General features: G+C 41.1%; 1 protein-coding gene across 1 annotated transcript; it reads right to left on the minus strand.

Annotated features, from left to right (window-relative positions):
- Positions 1–1,677: 1,677 nt before the first annotated feature.
- On the minus strand, positions 1,678–6,586 carry LOC308409829 (gastrin-releasing peptide receptor-like; the record flags this gene model as incomplete). Its single annotated transcript, XM_080902828.1, has 3 exons — positions 1,678–2,106; positions 4,341–4,692; positions 6,168–6,586. 3 exons carry the CDS (start codon positions 6,584–6,586, stop codon positions 1,792–1,794), a joined length of 1,086 nt encoding a protein of 361 aa, XP_080758954.1. The 3' UTR covers positions 1,678–1,791.
- Positions 6,587–13,914: the final 7,328 nt, after the last annotated feature.

A 13,914-nucleotide genomic window follows, 5' to 3' on the forward strand; every position in this document is an offset into this window, starting at 1 on the left:
TATGAACTTTCAAATGTCACAGGCGATCGCTCCTCCGCTGACATTTTTCCTTAAAAATGGCATACTGTAGATATAAACAAACAACAAAATAAATATTGAGCCATTTCATGCATGGTTCACAACGCAAGTGGGAGTGGAACACGTCATTTAATGCAACAGAAAACTATACAATATACAACAACGCCCAGTTTTATTTCGCATGGTTTGTGGTTTTACATCTGCAAAGATTTGAGATAAACATCTGCATCATGTTTTTAAAGAAGACTTCATATAACTTTTTTATATTATAGGTTGACAGATGTTCATATTCAAATGCACTCATTGACCACCTTATTAAGGGTTCACAAATATCTAATTAGCCCATCACATGGAAGTGACTCGATGCATTTAGGGATGTAGATATGATCAAGACGACCTCCTTAAGTTCAAACCGAGCATCTCAATGTGGAAGAGATGTGATTTAAGTGACTTTGAACGTGATATTGTTTGTTTCAAAAAATGCTGATCTCCTTGGATTTATTCCCATTAAACTCTCTTAAGGGTTTACAGAGAATGGTCTGAAAAATAAAAAATATCCAACGAGCTGCAGTTCTCTGGGTGAAAATGTCTTATTGATTTCAGGGGTCAAAGGAGAATAGTCAGGCTCATTTAAGTTAATAGGAAGGCATTATTAATTCAAATAACTCATTACAGCCCAGGTCTGCAGAAGAGCATCTCTGGATAGGCTACAGCAGCAGAAGACCACACTAGGTGCCACTCCTGTCAGCTAAGGACAGGAAACTGAGGCTGGTTCAATGGGTTCTAATTTCTGCTGGACCCTTTGACTAGTAGGATCAGAAATTGGCATAAACATGAGCATAAGAATGCATCCTGTGTTGTATCAATTGTTCAGGCTGCTGGTGGTTTAATGGCGTGGGCGATTTTTCCCTTAAAACCACCAGGGCATCATTTAAACACTCAAGCCTACCTGAGTATTGTTGCTTAACATGTCAATCCTATTATGACACTGATGGCTGCTTCCAGCAGGATAGCACACCATGTCACAAAGCTCAGATCATCTCAGGTGTTTTCTTGAACATGACAATGAGATCACGGTACTCACATGGCCTCCACAGTCACCAGATCTTAATCCAGCAGCTTTGGGATGTGTTAGAACATCATGGATGTGCACCTGATCTGCAGCAACTCTGTGATGTTGTTGTATCATTGTGAAGAGAAATCTCTGAAAATTCTTACTAGTATCTTTTTCCATCAAACTTGGTTTAACTCAGTACTAGTATGGTGTACATAACAAAGTTGCTCGTGAGTGTATGTTTTTTTTTTTGCCTTTCTATTTTTGTGCAGCGCTGAGATCAACTCATCATACATTTCCTCATACAGTAACATATGGCAGGCACAGCCTGCAACACTAAGCAGTGGTTTTAGTTTATCCATAACATCTGCTTGTATTTTAACAGATATGATTTATACAGTTACATTTTGGTAACCCTGACCACATGTAAGGCCAAAACAAAAGTTTTCAAAGTTTTGAAACTTGAAAAGTTTTAAATGTGTTCTTTGTTTTCTGATTGTCTAGAATTGGGAGAACAATGTATGAAGAACCAAAATTACATATTCTGACTGTTCAAACTTTGGTTTGGGGTCATCACGACAACTTAGACCTCAGAGGATCTTTAATTCATTAAATTCAGGTACTATTATGATATAATAATTTTCTATCATGTTACTGAACTTAAAAGTGGCTCAAATCCTGCCAAAGCATGGGCGTGAAGTTCATGAACACCGATTGGTTCAGACGGTCGTTACATCTGTGCTCCTGCTGCTCTGGCTGCGCAGCTCTGTGGGAGCGGAGCAGCACAGAAGCTGCTTTTTGAAGTGTTTCCTGAAGCGTTTGCTCATCAGGTACAGAGCAAATGGGTTCACACAGGAGTTGGTGAAGGCCAAGATGCGAGCGCACACGCTGGCGATGAAGTGGCCCAGCGACGTGTCCACCTGGTTGTAGTGGTAGGAGCGGTACAGGTAGATCACATGACTCGGGAGCCAGCAGAACGCAAACAAGCCGACAAACACAAGCACAGTTTTAGCCAGACGCTTCCTGGACCTGATCTGACAGGAGAGGAGAGAGAGGAGACAGTAAGTTCTGCATCAAATGGATGGATGGGTGGAGCTTTAGGTCTGAAAAGTAGAGCCAAATGATTCTATGCAATGGCCAGCAGGGGGCGACTCCTCTGGTTTAAAAGAGAAGTTTGCCTGTATAGAAGTCTGTGAGGAGATTACCTAACTTTGCCCTGAAATTATAACCTCGGTGAACACTTTCCTGATAAAGTTTTGGCCTCAGTCGCTTGTTTAAGGTGTTTTTGAGTCTTTCATGATATATACTTTATAAATGAGGATCTAATTTAGAGTAAAAGAAGCAATAAAGCAAGGTGTGCTGTAGAGAATCATTTGGCATTAACAGTTTGACTTGTGGAGAAATTATTGTTCAGTGAAGCTATCACATTCGCAGTATGTGCGTGGCCTGTCTACATGCAGAAACTGTATGTTGTCATATGGGCACAGTGTCAGAAATATGTGGTGCAGCTGGTCTGTAGATACTCCAGGTTGTGCTGCTGCTGGTCCATCAGTCGGCTGAGGAGAAGAGTGAAAGACAAAGTGTTCACTCCTGCCTCTGTCTCTGTTTTCATGCTGTATTTTGTTTGACTGCATCACAGCAAGACGGTCCTGGGTTTGAATCCACCATCTGGTCGGGACCTTTCTGTGTGGAGTGGGGAGAACCCACGCAGACATGAGACACAGTTTATCCCTGTGTCTGCGTGGGTTCTCACAGGTACTCCTGCTTCCTCTCACAGTCCAAAGACATGCAGTTAGTGAGGTTGGTTTACTTGGTGATTCTAAATTGCTCATAAGAGTGAATGTGAGAGTGAATGGTTGTCTGTCTCTCAGGCCGGTGATCTGTCCAGGGTGTACCCCGCCCCTCGCCCTATAGTATCAGGGATAGACTGCAGCACCCTGGTAGAGTAAGAACTGGATCAACACAAGCCTGAATAGAAAAAAAAAAATTTGTTCACATTTCTGGTGAACTCTGCTGTTGCTCCCATCCCTGTCACCCCGATATGTTGACTAATCACAGCATCATCCATGCTGAGAAACATTTGGGATTTTTGAGTACATTTGCGTTGGTTGAAAACCCTCTGAATAGGCTCTATGTACGTAAATACATATGAATATTGGACACAGTCACTGTAGCATAAATGGATCATGAATGTGAAGTTGTCACACTTGGTTTCACAAAACTAGGATGGCAAAGGCCAGAACTTTTAAATTGAAGCTTCAAAACAGGACTTTACTAAGCAATTAACCCAGTGTGTAACACCATTACAAAGGCCTCATTAGACATAAAAGTCTACAGTCCAAGGTTGTGTTTGTGTTTTTGTGAACTGAAGGGAAGTTTTCACTTTGGCAGATAAAAAAGTGAATTTCTTTTTCTTTTTCTAAATTTGCACTAAACCTTAATTTTCAACTATAATTTGCAGTTAATCAGGGGTTCAGGGACTCCTTTACTGGGAGACGTTACCAGGCAACCAGATGAGTAAAAGAAGAAAAAACCTTAACCCCCCCCCACACACACACACACACACACACACACACACACACAAAACCCCAACAATGTGTTTTCAGACAGTGGCCAGCAATTACTTTCATTATCAGCACATCCTAATTTTTTCTTTAATAACTGTTTGATTTTAGTGCATTGAGTGAAAAATGTCCTTCATTCACTGAGACCCAGTTTAACATCTTCACAGTGCTCAGCAAACTCAGAGATGTGGTTCAGTATCTGACAAATTTGAGAATTCGGAGTATTATGATAGACGAGTAAGATGACCTGATGGTTAGTGTGAATCATGTCCACAGTTTCTTTCTCTTTGTCTCTGTTGGCTTTGAAATAAAGACAAATTAGTCCACCTCTAATCGCCTTTCAGCCAACTAACTGACCTCTGACTGATCCTTGGGCTCCCAGTGCAGGTTAGTTTCTGGGTTTTTGGAGTAGGAATGAAACTTTAATGGACAGTGGGGATCAGTAGGGTCCCAGCAACAAATGCTCCAGCTCCTGAAGATGTTAATCTGGATAAAATGTGCCAATTAAAGTGAATTAAGACTTTGGATACAGCTGTTACCCCTGCACCCAGTGGTAAGCTAATTAATTGTGTGAAGCCCTGTGAGTCCCATGTCTAATCTTCTCAGATCAGAACAGAATGATCCTCAAAAAGAAAATAAAAAACAGCAAAAAGATGAATCTATTCTGCATTTCAGAGCAGAATAAGAAGAGCTCGGGGTCTGACCTGCTTCTGAAAGTGCAGGTGTCCCTCGGCGGGGATGTCCGCGGAGCTTCTGACCAGACTGCGAGCGATGAAGCAGTAGTAGACAGATATGATGAAGAGGGGCATGATGTAGAAGATGAGGAATGAGGCGGTGGAGTGGATCTTCGGGTGGAGCTCCCCCGCGTGAGGGTAAGGGGCGCAGGTCACAAACGTCTCATTGGTGTGGCTGGTGGTGAAGGTGTGCAGGTCGGAGAAGACGGCTTCGGGCACAGCCAGAGTCACCGAGAGCAGCCAGATCATCCCTGCGCGTAAACCGATGCTTAGAGCAGCACTGGACTTGTTGATGTCCAGCGGTTTGACGATAGCCTTGTACCTAGAGGAAGAAACAGCATTTGTGAATGAAGACGAGCTCAGTGCAGTTTCTTCATTACGCATGCAATCAAAAACAACCACAAAAAAAAAAAAAGAGAAACGATTATCTCATGGCTGATTTTTAACAGCAGGCACGGTTGATTTTTTTCTAATCAAACCAAATTATCTCTCTGTGGCAGAGAAAATTAAAGCAGGCTTTGAATGAAAGGAAGCAGAAGATGAGAAAAGCTCCTGTGGCGGAAGTCAGAATGCTAATTACAGCTGGTGTTAAATACTCCAACTGTGGCTCAGTGTTTTCCTACAAGATATCTTAATAGCAGCAAAGCAGTGAACAAACAGAAAAACACTTTGATGGCTACGCTGCAATCAGCTTGATTAACTGTCACGATCTTCCTGTGTCTTTATTAAATTTGCAGGATAATTAAACACACTGGAAACTAAAAGCGTCCTCGACATATTTTCAGACATTTGCTTCACTTCAATTTTCACCCGGAACCCGTTTTTGATCTTAGTTCAGCACAGTGACTAATAATCCTCGGACGTGGACTCATCTATGCACGTGTGAAGTCAATATCTCAAAAAACAACAACAAAACAAACAAACAAAAAACCAAACAAAAAAACCAAACAAAGTAAACCCTTTTGGCAACTACAGGAGAATGAAATAATATTTTTTAATGATTGGTTTAACCAACAAGAAAATGTTTTCTTTGTACTGAATTCATGATTTTCTGGGGCAACAAAGTCATTGTTTAATTCTCAAAGATCTGAGAAGAGTCTGACAGACAGATATTTTTCCATTTTTCTGCTCAGATCATTCTTTTTTCTTTTTCGCCTCTGACTCTGTGCAGGGGTACGGGCCCCCAAGTGTGAAGCTTTATTTATATTTAATCAATCTATACAAATAATAGCGCACTTAGTATTCCAACAAGAGCCTGATGTTTATCGGGTTCCTCTAAAATCTCATTTAAACCAACAGAACCGATTCTTCATTTAACCCAGAGGATTCAGAGACACTGCAGTGGTGCATGCTTGTTGTTGCATGTGGGCAAATATGAACACCGAGCATGAGATTAATAGAGATTAGCTCAGGTTGCTTTCTAAATATAGATTTGTTTTTTCAAATATGTTAAACCATATACTGTTTTCATTTATTAAACAAATTGTTATTTATAAAATTCCTGCAGCATTTTAAAACATAAATCGAAAGAAAAAAAAACATCTGCCTGGCACTGATTCTAAGAGCTATTTACAAAGAGGAGTTATTAACTGAACTACACAAACAGTCAAATAATCAAAATATTTTTTTGGATGCAATTTGACTGTTTTAAAATTAGACTTTCTACATCTTGTGTCTACGATGCTGGAGCCATGCGTAAAAGCGCATTTCCCTCCATCATTTGTAAGCATATTATCCTGCCGTTAACACAACAGCACAAAGAGTTATAGTAGCTCAGACTGGCTGTGTGACAAGTACCGGTCAGCGGAGAGAGCAGTGAGAGTGAACACGGAGACTCCCACAGAGGTGAGCTGGATGAAAGGGATCAGTTTGCATCCGACGCGGCCGAAGAGCCACTCGTCCACCAAGTACCGGCTGGCGTCCACCGGCGCGCAGGTCACCAGTAGCAGCAGGTCCCCCAGAGCAAGACTGGATAGGAATAAGTTGGGCACCGTCCGCATGGACCTCACCAACAGACACGTCTTCATTAAAGTGACATTTCCAATCAGCCCCACGATGATGATGATCCCGTAGATAGCAGCGATGCCGATACCAGGGAGCCAGATGCTGAAGTGGTGCTGCTGCTCTCCTGCGGACTCCCAAAATACCCTGGAAACATTCAGGAGCAGAAGTGTGCTGTCCTCTGGGGTTAACAAGAACGACTCCTCCAGCGACATATCGGTGGTCTTCAGTCTACTATTTCAGTCCTAATAATCATGCCTTTGTTGGCTGCTTTTATAAACGATACCTCCCTGCTCACGCGTGCGTCACAGGCTTAAAGAATGGTGGGTATAGTGTGATCTGACAGAACACTTGTGTTAAAGGCACTTAAAATCAACATATTCCTCCCTCAGAGGCTGGGAGGGCTATTTACATGTTTACATACACATGCTTTCTAAGTAGGAATCCAAGAATATGATTGATATGAAGGAATCAGCCTTTCAGTGAAGGCTGACACCAAAGGAGTGCGTAAAATTGAGGTTACGCTGCGCATTTGGTAACAGAATGATATCAAGATGCCTTAAAGATCAGTATAACTCACGACTTAACATCAACATAAAGAGATTTCACATATGCCATCAAGTGGATTTTTTCTAATCATACTGGTTAACAATTGACTTCTATTGGATGTGCTGTGGAATTCAATATGAAGCTATTAAAAACGTTAGGTTGGACAGCACTTGTAAAAGGAAAATGAATTATGTAGCTCAGCTACACAATATTTCGCCATTTTGTACTCAGCATAAATGATCTTTATTGAACATAACATGCTCTGTATATTGCTTATGTTCATGTGTGATGTTTTTCAGGAGGCGGCGATGTATGCCAATAACTCATACACCTACGTCTCAACAGCTTCTTGTCACTTGGTCACTGTTTACATTATTTATCAAAAGACTGCTTCCTGATACAATCTGTACAACATTCCTCTCTTTTTCTTTGGATGGTGTTTTCTTGTCAAGCTGCAAACAAAACACGGTTAAATATTTAAACAGTTATTTTCTTCTGGAGATACATCAAAGTTGGTCAAAGTCCAGCTTCTGGATTGTCATATTGGCTTCATTTCGGTTTCTTAAATAGGGAGATAACACGTATACTTATGACAAAATGTCACCATATATCATCCAATATGTCCCGCTTTTAAGACCTATGCAGTGCCTCTATCTGGCTCTGAACCAGGCCTTATATTTCCATCCATCCATCCATCCATTCGCTTCCGCTTACCTTATATTTCATGCTGCTGAAATCATCAGTTACATATTCACGTGTTACTGATGACTCAGCAGCTTTATGGTCTCCTCAGTGTAGGAGAGCTGTTAATTTGACCAGCTAGTGAAGGTCACATCTTTCAAAGTTTTCTGTTCCCCCTTATTTTCCAGGTAACTTTTCATCATCACTATTGTGATGGAGATTTTTATGATTCTGCTTTTTCTCTGTGTCAAACTGACCTCCCTGAGTGAAACTCAATAATCTTTCAGATATATCACGCTGATGTACGAGGTAGCGTTTGCACACAATATTCTGAGTGTGCTATCTGACCATGACAGATTGAAAGGTTTTCCCTATATTATGACTTTACAGAGGTGTGCACAGAGTGCTGTCAGGCTGTGTGTACTGTTGTTTGAGCCTTTTACAAATGTAAAGAAAACTCATAAAGCTGACTGTGCAAAAGTCTTAAAATTGCACCCCAGGGCAGCTGTGGTTACAATGTAGCTTGCCATCACCAGTGTGTGAATGTGTATGTGAATGGGTGGATGACTGAATGTAGTGTAAAGCGCTTTAGGGTCCATAGGGACTAAGTAAAGCGCTATACAAATACAGGCCATTTACCATTTACCATTTAAAATAGATGTTCTAGCACCAACTGCCACAGAAATTACTCTTTCCATTGGTTGTATCTCGCTTAGAAATGTCTTTCTGCGTGCAAATCCTCCACCAGTCTTCTTCAGCAGGGCTCTCTCTGCTGAAGCTCTGCATGTGCCACTGCTGTACATGCTCTGTGACACAATCTTTTATGCAGTGTGAGCAGGTGTCGAGAATCTTTGACTAAGGTGTAGATAGGAAAAGTACTTCAAAATAAAAGCATGCAAAATATATACAAACACGCATGAAAGCATACTATAAAGCTAAATCAATAAAAGACGCAATAAAGCAGTAAAACTACTTATATTCTGTAACAAAGGCAACCTGGCTGTGTGCACTGAGATTTATTTCAAATTTCCACAACAAATGTGATGACAGAACTGGGATCCCATCTGGAGTCTGAGATGGGCAGTGACTGGTTATTCTGGAAAAGCTTTGTGAGCCTCTGCCTTGGAAAGTTAAGAGATGAAGAGATCTTACCTTTTTTTTTTTTTACCCCAGACCAGCTCCACAAGGATCTCCAGGAATGGACTGTGTTGTTCTCAGAGGTGAGATATCTGAAAATAATTGCTGTAATTTTTTAAAATATATATTTTCTTAGGTCGCCCTAAGGTTTACTGCTGTTGTGACTGTTTCTCTTGGTTGAGAGTCTAGATTTGTGTTGAAAACACTGTAGTAGAGATGAAGACCAGACTAGGAATTTGTGAGCAGGGGAAATAAGTATGGTAAAGAAAAGCCAGTGGATTACATGGCTCCAAATGTGGTTTCATGTGCAGGAATAATATGGAGATGGAGCAGTGCTATACATGTTCGGTTAAAACATTTTAGGTTTCCACAAGGAGAAACATTTAGCAGGACATATCTAATAGGTTCTTAAATGACCTGGCCACAGCAGACAACATACCTTTGGCTACGACATTTAGTGTTGTGAGTCTGTCTATACTGACAAGTTACAAAAAAGGGGGAAAAAGGGAAATGAAAGTACAGTTTACAGACCGATAAAGGCACCATTGATGTACCATTTGATGCCAAAAACATTAAATGGGAGAATCAAAGTCACAATACTGATTTAGGCTTTAATGATGGTGCTGAACCATTCTTTCAAAAAAGGACTAAAACCATATAATCATATCCCTGGATCTGAACTCTATATAGTCTGAAGAAGCTTTTAAAAAGTGGCTTTTATCAGGTAAAGCTCGATACGGACCAGAGTATGAACACAAGAAATGTGCGAATGCAAGATTTAAATGTGCAGGGTGCTTTATTAAAAGAAATGAGCATGCCATGAGGGCAAACTCCATGCACAAAAAGCTGCTGCAGAATAATTTGTATGAATTTTGGAAAGAGGCTGTTAACAATAGTAAGAGGCCTCTGGCAGCCAGTCCTGATGGGATTTCTGGGGCTGAAAATGTTGTTGAAATGTGGAGAAAAGCTTTGTAGGGAATTTCCTAACTGTGTTAAAAGCGATAAGTTTAATGTTGGTGAGGTTTCTAACAATGAGTGTGTTGTTAGGCGGGATGAAGTGTGCTGTGCTGTTGAGAACTTGGCAGGGAACAAAGCATGGAGCCCTGATCTGTGCAGAAGAATCTCAGCATTACTCACATTGTATTGTTAATGCGTGGCGTCCTACCAGACTACATGTTAACTGTTCTGTTGGTACCAAATAGAACATTTTCACAGACAAAACTGGTTAAGTAAAATCCAGCCCAGAAAACTACAGGCCAGTTGCTCTGACTAGCATGCTGTCAAGGCTTCGAGAATATAAAACCACTAATATTCAGCTTGGTTTCAAAAATAAACACAGCACTGATGTGTGCATACAGGCTCTGAAAGAAGTTCTTCTAATACACAGCAGCTAAGACAGCACTATTGATTCAATTAAAAGCATTTTGTTGTATTATTCATGGTAAACTAGTACCAGTTACAAGGATGCTACTTACATCAAACTAAGCAAATCTGATGGGGTTAGAAAACTCTGGGGTTCATTGAGGTGGGATATTGTCTGTCAGCTGTTCAGTTCAGCTTATTTAGAGATGATCTTTCTAAAACACCAAACAAGCAGGATACTGGATCGTGATGGAAGAGAGCCTTTTTAATCATTTGATGTTTGCTGATCTCCTTGACGGCTTGCAGCAGCTGCAGTTTGATTTTGAATTCAACCCTTAAAAATAATGTAGTAATGATCGCTTCAGCTAAGGTGGACTGGAGGCAAATATTCAGTGAGGTGACTAAAGTTAGATATTTGGGTCACATCATCAGGGATGATCTCCGTGATGATGATGATGATGATGATGATGATGATGATGATGATGATGCACCCTTGTGGTAAACTGTATGCAGCAGCAAATGCACTAGTCTGTAAATTCCATATGATGGATGATGTTTTTAGAGCACATACTCATACAGTGCAAATAAATGATATGAAAGTTGATGGGTGGCATATAATGATGCATTCAGGATCTTGGTTGTTGTGCTCAGAGGTCACATTTGACAAGTGTAACCTAAATGTGATATGAATGTTCCCTTTCATGGGTTGCTTACAAATCTTACACAGAAATTTACATGTCGGTTAATTCAGTGCGTTTTGTCCTCATGTCGTCTTTTATTAATTTTCCGTTCTTTTATATTCAAATGGACTACAGTGTCTGAAATAAAGTTTCTCTAATGTAGTTGGAAGGGAAAAAACATAATAGAATACAGGAGATAAAAGCCAAGAAAAATATGAAAGATTTTATTGAAATGCAAAATCACCTGAAGACATTAAGTGTGTGGAAATGTGACGCAGGGACAGAGAGAAATCTAAAGAAGAGCTCAGGAAAAGAGAAAAGAGGAAAGGATGAAACCTATAAATTCTGGTCACGGCTCTCCTCGGGCTAGTCAGAATGGTCACACTGAGGCTCTGAGGAAAGTCTTGACCTCCACTGCCTCCACCACCACCATACAACAAAAGATGGACAACTCACAGCGGCAGCAGACTCTTCCAGTGATTCTTTACTGACCACAGCCCACCAGCAACGAGCCCTCATTGGAATGCACGACAACCACACCAGTGTTGAGTCCACCACACCAGACAACAACAAGTAGACCCTCCAGCTGCCCTACAAAAGTCCACAGTAGTCTTTGGCCCTGGTCAGAAGCTCAGATGAAAGAAGTCATGGCTCACGACTCGTTTCCCAAAAAAGACATCAGCACACAGTCTGGTTTGGGATGATGATGACAGGGAGGTGTACAGAGAGGTCATGTGAGGTCAGACAACATTCACCTTGAAAATAACCTCAGAGCAGAAGAAAGTGGACAAAGAGATCCACATGTAGGCCCTTGCTTTTGTTAAGGTCCTGGGTCTCTTACCCAATCCTTTTGGGCTTTTTGGACTTTTTCCTAGTGTCCCACCTTTTTGTGTAAAGCCTCCATCAGTGATGTTATTTCCTCTTTTTATTTTGGTGACCTGTGTCTAGTGTGTTTGGCATTTAGTTACTCTTACCTCATTACTTCATGCATTTATTGTCATTGTCATTGTCTCCCCTCGCCCTTTGTCAAATCATCCCACTAGGTGTGCTGTCCCTAGTGTTTTTCCTGTTTCACCTGTTTCTGGACTGCCTGTGACTTGTTCTTTTCTTGGAATAAATCCTAAACTTTATGTTCAACCTTCATCTACCTCATCCGTCATTAGAGCCCTGGCGTGCAGCTATTTACACATGTAATACCAGCTGCTCCCCACCTTGAAGACAAATTGACAGTTTCTAAGTCCCGTGTGTTCAACAACCTGCGGAGTTCACCCCGTCAGGGCATCAGGACAAGTGGTGAGAGAAAGTTTTACAGTGATGATAAACTTTGAACATGTACTTTTACCGTCTTCTTGTTGCCAATTAATCTATTAAAACCAGATAGATGTTTAAGAAAGTTATTAAAGTAAAAATAAAAATTTACGCTACAGTTTAGAGAAAAACTCAGTGAAATGATTTTATGAATTTAGAAAACTAACTAATATAAAATAAAAAAAAACAATACATACCTACACCTACGAGAACGTCCGTCCACTGCTTTCAAATGCTCTGTGTTTTTATTATATTACCTGTACTAAGTTTCCTAAATCCTGCCTGCAGTGCATGTCCTCCATAAAATTATATTTAAAAGGACCAAAGCTAAACATTTTCAAACAATAAAAAATACACTGAACGTTTTCTAGAAACTAACTAAAAAAAACAACAACACGTAGACTGTCTCTTTGCACATACCTCTGGATGTACAAGGACAACTTCAGAAACAAATGCCTCGATATCACAAGCTCCTTGTAGTCAAAACATAAATGTGCAGCTCACATTTCAGCCTGTTTAGTGCACCAAGTCTGCTCCCTATGGGTCGCTGTCAAAGCATGACAGTGACAGATGGGAGGATTTTGGCTCGTTTACACGTGTTTGGTCAAATACAATGCAGTTCTGTGAAGCACTGCAGTGTTTAAATCCATGCATGTTGCTGCCCGTTGCTGTTGAAGTGGAAGAACATAAATGTGTTGCTATATTAAATGGGCTGTGCTCACCTCACCTCCCAGACGATTAGAGATGTGTGTAGGCCCCCAAGCAACCATTGTGAGATCAACATGTTGAAATACTGCAAAACTAATCTTACTGTGTTTTCCCAAAACACACATGATGTGACCCCCACACTGGGTGAACATCACATTTACGGGGAGAGCAGACGGGGAGAAGTAAAGTGCTCTCTTCCACCAAACACCAGGTCAGGGAGGAAAGTCTAAACTCCCATTGGCAAGGGAGACGTGCCAAGTGAGCTCTGCCTGCACTCTGAGCTCCAGCCATTGGCCCACTTTAGGGCTATAAAGCAGTAAGGTGTGATGGACTGACTTATCTGTGCTCTGGCATGTCTTATTATTTCTCTCCATACATCAGTGTGACAAATGCACACCAAACCAGAGATGAAGGACATGCAAACTCAGGATCTTAAGGGAGATTTAGTCACCTCTATGAACTGAATATGGTGCCTCATTATGTTTGTCATTCAAAGTTTTTTGTCCTCTGTTCCGTTGATCGCTCGCCTCCCGCCCACTTAAACAAAAACACCTGACATGTGCCTGACCGGATCCCAACTTCTCATCTAGGCTGAGATACGGAATCTGATGTTTCAGAGCCTGCCTTCGTTTCTCCTTAGAGATCGCTACGCCTCAAGGAATGTCTGTGCCATACACAAAACCACCAACGTGCTTCCTGTGACTCACACACACACACACACACACACACACACACACACACACACACACACACACACACACACACACACACACACACACACACACACACACACACACACACAGTGATGACCTACATTGAACCTGCCTGGATTTTTAGGTCTGTTGCTTGTGCCATATTTGTGTAACAGTGTGATTAGTGAATGATGGAAATGGAGGAGTGTGTTGGATTTTTTTGAAAAAGTCCAGGTGACCTTCATGAACAAAAATCTCCATATTATAATCTTTCAGATTACGACATGCTGATGTGCAAGTTATCTTTTGCACTCCATGTTATGACTGTATCCTGTGACCATGCCAGACAGATAACTTGTCTTCATAAAAATTCCAAGTTTACAGCCTGTCTTTGTCCTAGAAGCATCCGGACTGCTGTCATGCTGT

The sequence above is a fragment of the Rhamphochromis sp. 'chilingali' genome, assembly GCF_963969265.1.
Source record: "Rhamphochromis sp. 'chilingali' genome assembly, chromosome: 14".
In the NCBI taxonomy this organism is placed as follows: domain Eukaryota; kingdom Metazoa; phylum Chordata; class Actinopteri; order Cichliformes; family Cichlidae; genus Rhamphochromis; species Rhamphochromis sp. 'chilingali'.